We start from the raw sequence: 8,023 nt of genomic DNA, 5'->3' as shown, positions 1-8,023 counted from the left end.
GCACTTCCTTTAGTGTCTTCTATATTTACTGCCAAACTATATGGCATACTAACCCCAATTGAAAAATAACATTACCATTTTTAGTGATGCAAAAAGTCTCCTACAAGCTTCAGAAGTTTTTAATCTTAGTAACCCTTTAGTTTTAAAGATCTTAAGAGTGGCTTCTCATTATTGGCCTAAGAGGTATAACAGTTCGATTTTGCTGATTTCTGGCACACAAAGGTGTGTCTGGAAATGAGAAGGAAGATTTACTGGCAAAGAATGCTGCAACTGAGTTGCTACCAAGAATGTATAGTTAGGAAAAACACAAATCACTTTAAAACTTGTGAATAGTTTCAAAAATTGTGATTTGTTTTCACATGTATACAAACCCTCATCCTTTAATAGGAGATATTCTAAGGAGGGAGGAAGTCCCTACAACCAAGCTGGCTGGTTTAACACCCCAGAATGTCCAAAAACTTTGATCTAGGGAGGTGTATAAAAATTCTAATTTTAAGATTTTATATTAATTTATTTCAAATATTTCTGTATATACCAGGTAGTTTTAATTTTTCATTTAATTTTTCCTTATAAAATGGAATGAACTTTTCGTTCTAAATACTTTGCCTCCTTTCTCAATTCAATATTTCACTATTTTACAGGAAATTTAAATCTTTATATATCTGGCCAAAATTATTTATTGAAGGTTAATTAGCTCACTTCAAGACCGAAGTGACAGTTATAATTATTTTTTGTTAAGAACAAATACTGCCTTAATTTTCTTTACAGTAGAGGTAAGGTGGAAGAAGACGAGAGACCCTATGTCTTCGTGACGGTCACAGTCAACTGCACATTTCTTCCCCTTCAGGGCATATGCCTGCTACTACATCATAGGCCACCATCTACACTTGTTACAAGGAAATGACTGTGAACAATCATGCCCTCTACAAGAGGCACAGAGGGAGTGAAGATCAACAGCTGGTTTAGCCATAAATTGGTTGCAGTGCCCTCCTTTCCCCCTGGGAAAACCTAAACTTCATGCTTCCATTCCATCACAACCAATAACAATCACTTCCTACAAAAAGAAAGAAATCAATTGAGTTACCATGCGGTACATCTGTTCATAACAGCGGTCAAAACAAGACTGAAGACTATCTGACTGGAAAGGGGGCGGTGCTCCTCACCTAGTTCCCTACATAATTGGATAACCACTCGTTAATCAACTTTAACGAACAAATCCAGCTTGCGTTGAAACACTATCCACTAATTAAAGGACGTGGGTTTGTATGCCACATAGGAATAAATTTAAATAGCACTGCGATTTATTAGTTAAAAACTGCTAAAATTTAATTTGAATCGCAGGGCGAAATAAAGGCGTCTTATTTAGATACCAGTCAACAAGAAGCTGAAAAGTAGGAGGTTAATATGTTTTATCATCGACTAGTTAGTACTGTAGTTATCATCTGCCAGATGGTGTGGTGGTTCCCAGAGGGAGAGACATTCTGCAAGGAGAATGGGAAACTTTCATTTTCGGGTAGATGTTGACAGAGCTTCGAGTAAAAGCAATATGAACATCAGAAGAGTTTTATTAAATTAATTTCAATATGCTAGGTCATATAGTACAAGGAAAAGGTCAACATTTCTAAAAGATGGAAGCTAACTTGGGAAAAATATTAATGATTCCTTACTGTGCATGACCCTATTATATACTTGGCACATTCTTGGCACTAGATTAAAATATTCTTTAACTTGAAAGAAAAAAATCATATACTGTACTGTACTTCTGTTCATGTTTACCAAAAATTATACATGAAAACTTGCAAAGATGGATCTAATCAAGAATAAGGTGGCAAAATGTTTTGTATTTTCCTAATTTTGTGATTATCTAAAATAAGAAAAATAGATTTTCAATAATTTTTGTGATCCACAACTAGCCTGTTATTTTTAATCTTCTTCAAATAACCAGTTTGGAGAAAAATTATTTTAACTAGGCATAATGAAAGAGGTGCAGTCTATCTAGCTTATAGATTGCTTTAATTCTTTAGCACTATCAGCATTTCAAAAACATATGTAACAATTTGGATTTATAATAAGTTTAGGATTATTGTTACTTTAATTCTCATGCAGTATATCTGAATCTTAAGTAGTTCTTGACCTAAGCAACTCCTCAGCTTGTATGAGGCACCACAAGCACTGGGTTTACTAACCATCAATTGTGTAACAATAAAGCCAGATGCTGGCTTGTATTGTATGTCTTCAAGATAAAAGATGTATGGGGATCAAACGATAATGATGACAGTTACTACCTTATTACCTTTCCTACAACTAATAACCCTACACAGAAAGCTTCCTTGTACTCTGCTATAGTTAAAAATGATATCTGCTGAAAAAAGTGAAAATTTCGACTAGCATCTCTAGCTATCCTCATTAACTGCTTGATTAATAGACACATACTGCATTTTAAAAGCACAGATAGCAATAAACTGTGACCCGATACTAATATTTAAGCTCTTGAAATCACTTCCACCAACTACCAAAAAAATATTTGAAACTGTTGCATCTATAAATCTTGTTCTTTTCAGGTACTTGTGGTAAGGAGAGGTCCTCCCTGTCCTTTTCTATAATGTTACCTACAGCATGAATACCTAAAGATCCTGGTGTCTTCTTTACTATGAATTTATTACATCATAAGTAGGAGCAAAAGATATCCAGCAAAATTGATGCATCACATAAAATAGCACTGACTGATTTTAAGTTATACAGCATAACAACAACCAGGATGACTTGACGATTACCAAAAATAAGTGCTTAAGTTATTAAATCTTTGGCTTGATGATACAAATACAATCTGAATAAGTTTCTAAGGGAGGTTAGCTTCAGGAGTTAACGCAGTTCCTTTAAGAGGCTCTAAAAAGTTGATATACTTACAATGATCATGAAACAATTTCAAACCAAGACTTCATGAAGTCTTATTGTTTCGTGTATATTACTTGGTGCAGAACTATGTAAATATAGTCATTAACAGTGGGATATGACAAAAACTTTCTCCTTCCATAAATTGAATAAAACTTCCTAAAATTAAAACCGAAATGGAAAGTAGCGAGAGGTACCTCCAATCAAACCAATCACAGAAAATAAGCTACTTTACAGAGTACATTTTCACCAACACACATTTAGGGTTTGGAAATCATGCCCTCTAATACCTTTACAACTGAAGGTATCTGTACGTGACCTCCAAGCATGGAGATTCCGTATCTGTAGGAAATGGTGAACTGGAATGAAAAAACCTATCACAGGAGATTGTGCAATGTTGGAAGATCTTTGTATAGATTCATTGAGAGAAAAAAACAGATGATACCAGCCCTATTGGGCCAAAACAGTAAGGCTAAATTTGACTTCAGATGTCTAAAAGATAATGCCTTCTTGACCAGAGCTCTCTCAATTGGAAAAATTGAGATGAAGCATACATCACCACATTTGACTACCTGTATTTATGCTTAATAGTTTCCATCCTTTAAGCAGCTTTAGTCAGTAATAAAAAACACCATACGTACAACACTCTAGTTATAAGTAACTCTGAACTCTTAAAATTTGATATACAGTACTGCATTAAACAGAAGTACAAAACATCGATAAAACTGCGACAAGAAAAAAATTCTTGATAAAAAGGCTAAAGGCTATAGAGTTACCTATAAAATGTGAAACCTTCTGATGAATTTACATAACAAAACTAAGCATCATATTGCATATGACAGATGTATAGCAAATTCTTCATGGCAGAGAGCTGTCATTGCGAACGCAGCACTGTGATGGAGGCACATTCCAATTATAATTGTACGACTTTCGTACTTGAAATTGTTCACGGCAAAGTAAGCTCGTGGATTTGAGGGATGTAAATTTTTCTCGCATGTGTAATGTGCTCTGCTTGTGTGTGACTAGATAATCATTGTTGCAACCTCGGGATTTGTATTCTGTATCAAACCTTGGATCATGCACTCGATGCAAGTCAAGTGGGGCTACCCATGTACCTAAAGAAACATCTTCATTCTTATAAAGTTTCAAATACTTGGAATTTGTAGCTATAAATGTCACAACATCAGAAGACAAAACATAGCCTCCACCTAAAGCATAAGGTAAATATCTATCGCATAAGACCCATTCTGCTTCTTTCCATGGCCCCTTCTTTTTTGGAGTTGCACGGCCATCAAAAAATCCCCAATATAAGCGCTGCTTGTAGGGCACACTTTTTAACTCTCGATGCAGTTGTGGTATTTGCACAAATGTATCGTCATCACATTTCATAAAAAATCTAAACTTAACATTATAATGAACATATACAAATGCAGCTAACAGCTTCCTAGTTAAAGCTTCATATGAATCAATAACATTTGTTAGTAACATCATATCTCCAAAGCGCTTCTGTTCTGATTGAATTGTGGTATTAATGCTTTCATTTAAACTTTCAGTTCCTACAACAAATAAATGAAGGGTATCTGACTTTTCTTCACTCAGCCAAGTTTGCCGAATAACATCTCTATGCTCAACATTATTTGGTGCAGATAAAATTACAATTACAAGAAAAACATGCTTCTCTGGGCCTTTCACATTTTGACCCCACATACCAAGCCAGCTGTTGGTGTCCTCAACATCAGTTCGCTTTATCTTTTCAGTGCATCGATGAATATCACAAGACATTGGGTCAACGGACATAAGTGTCATCAAACTTCCACACATGAAGGCTCCAATGCAGGAAACCACATAAAGCAAACTTCGCAAAGGTCTCCTGCACACTGAGAAACCAGAAGCTCGGCGCATCATATTTATTAAAAATTCTGAAAAGGAAGAAATTAGATGTGAATAAGATTTTCTTAAATAAAGCAGTGATAGATTTTTTTTTTCAAAATAAAATCAATTATTTCAATACTTACCCAATAATGGACAGTATTCATTCGCAACATGCTTCAAGTATGGATTTCAGGCTAGACTAAGCCGAGTATTTGCCACTTACTGCTTGTTATAGCTTGATTAGCATTTGTTTACAAGTCCATCTCACTTTGCTTCCAAGCCACTGTGGGGAAGTGGAAGGCTGTATATACAGTATAATACTGGGTAGGAATTAAATGCTCAAACATTTGCTGGGGATAGGTTGAGCAGCCCCAAACTCCTTGAGAAAGGCGAAGAAGTCAACTCCCCCCTCTGTTGGAGAAACATGAAAATGAACAGTATCTTCATCCACAAATAGACTATTGAATCTATAAGTTGGAACTTCCTCAGCTTTATGAGGATTCCCAAGTTATTTAGTACACTAGATTTAAAATAAGCCCCTTGGTCCTCCAGATCACTGGCAGGAAATCTGCAAAGATTAACTAGTAGTCTAGATATGACAGGACTAGAATATGTACCCCACTGGTGAAGAGATTTTGCAACTGGAACCATGATTCTGGTGAATATTTCGAGTTGTGGTTAGACTGATGCACAGGGTGAGAATTGGCAAGTCTTACTCAAAGACACAAACTTGAGGAACTTTCTTGGGTATGGAAGAATGGCAACAAGGATGCAAGAATTGAACAGGTCTGAGAAGTATACCTATTTGTTCCTTTGGATAGATGAAAGAAATGAAAAGCTTGTCTCTATTACAACAAACTTGTCGAGGTTAGATACATCTAATATCGGTTTTGATTCTTCCAAAGCCTTGGGCACTAAAAAGGACAAATTAGGAAGTAATTTGTATTTTTCCTAACTATATGAACCTGAGCTCTTTATTATGGATATATGGTTCTGGAGTAGCTGGAAACTAGCCATAAAGGTTTTAAGTGAGGTCAACAACCCACCGCTAGATAATAGGGGGTAGACCAGCCCTCCACTCAAACACTCACCAGGTATCTTAATAAACTTTTTATTGCAGGTTGGACTTTCTAGGGGGAAGGTAATGGCAGGTCAAGTATGAGTAAAGAGCTCAAGGTTTGTTTGGCTAGGTAAAATACAAATTACTTCTAAATTGGTCATTTGTTCCTATATACAAACCTTTCACTCTTTACTATGGAGACTCACCCTTAGGTGGGTGGAAGTCACAAACCCAACTGGCTAGGAACTTAACATGGGGTACGACTGAGCTTGTGCGAGCATGAGAGGGGTCACCTTCACAACTCAATGAACTCTTGGTTTAAAAAGCTACAGCTGATGGCCTGGACAATCGTGGTAATGTGTGGAAACTTAAGCACTGTGACTTGACAAGGTAGGGATATTGGAGTGGCTACACTTCTCTCACTTGACCTATACATTGCCCGACTCCCCCTCGCAGGGAGAACGTAGACATAAATATATATTATTTCAGGCTACAAAAGGGTAATGGTTATTACCTGCAGTCAGAGGTAGGCCAGGTTACAGAGATCTTCAGATTACAAAATACTGTACTTTACAGTAACAATGTAGATATTGGCTGTGTGTAAGGTGAGTTTGAATGGTGCAAATCTACCTGCCAAAAATAGTGATCACAAGAGTGTCACCTTAGCTAATTACAAGCTGTACATTAGTGATAGTACTGTACATATTTTACAATAGTATACTGTACACTACAGTATCAGCATGTGTTGTTAAATAGGAACATGAGTGTTTTGTTGTTACAGAATTCCTTCGGGAAGGAGCTTGTTCCTTCGAGTTCAGGGAAGTCTAACTCAAAAGCAGCAAAGGTGAGTCTCCTTCGTTCCCTTTGGCCAACCAATCAAATTGTAGGAGACATATTATCCTTGAACATATCTAAAACTAAAGGATAAAGTCCCAAGATGCTATAGCACCATACTGGGAACAAAGTCTAAGAGTGCTGAAGAAAAACATTGAAAAAAAATCTTTAAAATCTGCCAGTCTCCAATCAGTGAAAGAAAGTCTGTCTCCACTGATGGCTGCTATCAAAGTGACCCCTCAGTGAGCAAGCAGGGGGTGGGGGAGTTTCCCCACTCCCAGCTAGTAACCACCAACCAACTACCTACACCTTGTTATAAAATTTCAACTGCTGTATTCTCCAGCTGTGCTGTTATCTATCTGATGTAAAGGTTTGTATTTGTACTGGAAAAAATCACAAATTTTAAGTAATTTGTATTTTTCCTAACAGTACTTACCTCGAACTACTTTCTTAAGAGTATCTGGGATCTCCTCCCAACCAACCAGTATTTTGTGTAGTTTACCCTACCTCCGTTTTCTATGCGGGGGAACCTCTGGCGGAGTGATACGCGCCATGAGGCAACCCGGGGTCAGAGAGCGTGCTCGCTCAGGTCTCGACCTCCAGTAAGTTTTCTGGTCGCATCGTGATAACATCTCCGTGTTGGAACAAATAGGTTTTAAAGAACTGCTGTGATATGGCTGAATAAGCAGACTAATCCTGCCTCAAAACATACCTTACCAGGGTTACAATTGATAGGCTAATGAGCACTCGGTCAGGATTCACCAACAGAGCCAGAAACTAACTACAATACAATCAACTATAATATTCACTCTTAACTGGGTAGACAGCCTGCGATGAAGTTATGCTAGCTTAACCACAGTATAGATACCCTTAGTTAAACTCATTTGCATTTATAACAATGCATTAATTGCACCTTGTTGATAATTAATGAAGTTACCATAATGGTGCTGGCAGTCAAAATCCCCCCTTCATGTTATTAAGGACATATTGTAAAAGAGAGTAAAATACTTATGAAATTTAGAAAACACGTTGTGATGACAACAAGACGAGCAGAGAGATACTGAATTTATTGAACATGCAACGGTCAATATATTACAGAGTGCGGACGGATAAGTAGCCCGGGAGGGAAACCTTTCCACCCGCCACAATCAATTGTGTTTTGATTCAAATATAAATATAAAATATCAAGGCCGTAGCCTAATAAAATATACAATATTATACATGGATATAAAGCTCTCAAAGAGCACAGCATTGTTGTACAAAAATAAACTGTGCGGAATAAAGAATAAAGTTACACTAGACAGAAAAGTTAAGGGGGAGGAAACACGGCTGATAAGACGATGTCCTTACAAGTACTTCCCCCCC

At 36.9% G+C, this 8,023-nt stretch overlaps 1 protein-coding gene across 3 annotated transcripts in view; it reads right to left on the bottom strand.

Annotated features, from left to right (window-relative positions):
* Positions 1 to 378: 378 nt before the first annotated feature.
* Positions 379 to 8,023, bottom strand: part of LOC137639897 (beta-1,3-galactosyltransferase 6-like) — a 69,163-nt gene continuing 61,518 nt past the window's right edge. For all 3 annotated transcript variants that reach the window (XM_068372166.1, XM_068372167.1, XM_068372168.1), the window contains exon 3: positions 379 to 4,811. In XM_068372166.1, coding sequence (XP_068228267.1) covers positions 3,751 to 4,811 — 1,061 coding nt within the window. In that variant the 3' untranslated portion in view covers positions 379 to 3,750. The remainder of the gene's footprint in view (positions 4,812 to 8,023) is intronic.

The sequence above is a fragment of the Palaemon carinicauda genome, chromosome 4 (genome assembly GCF_036898095.1).
Source record: "Palaemon carinicauda isolate YSFRI2023 chromosome 4, ASM3689809v2, whole genome shotgun sequence".
NCBI classification, from domain to species: Eukaryota; Metazoa; Arthropoda; class Malacostraca; order Decapoda; family Palaemonidae; genus Palaemon; species Palaemon carinicauda.
This window is presented reverse-complemented; position numbering and strand designations above follow the sequence as displayed.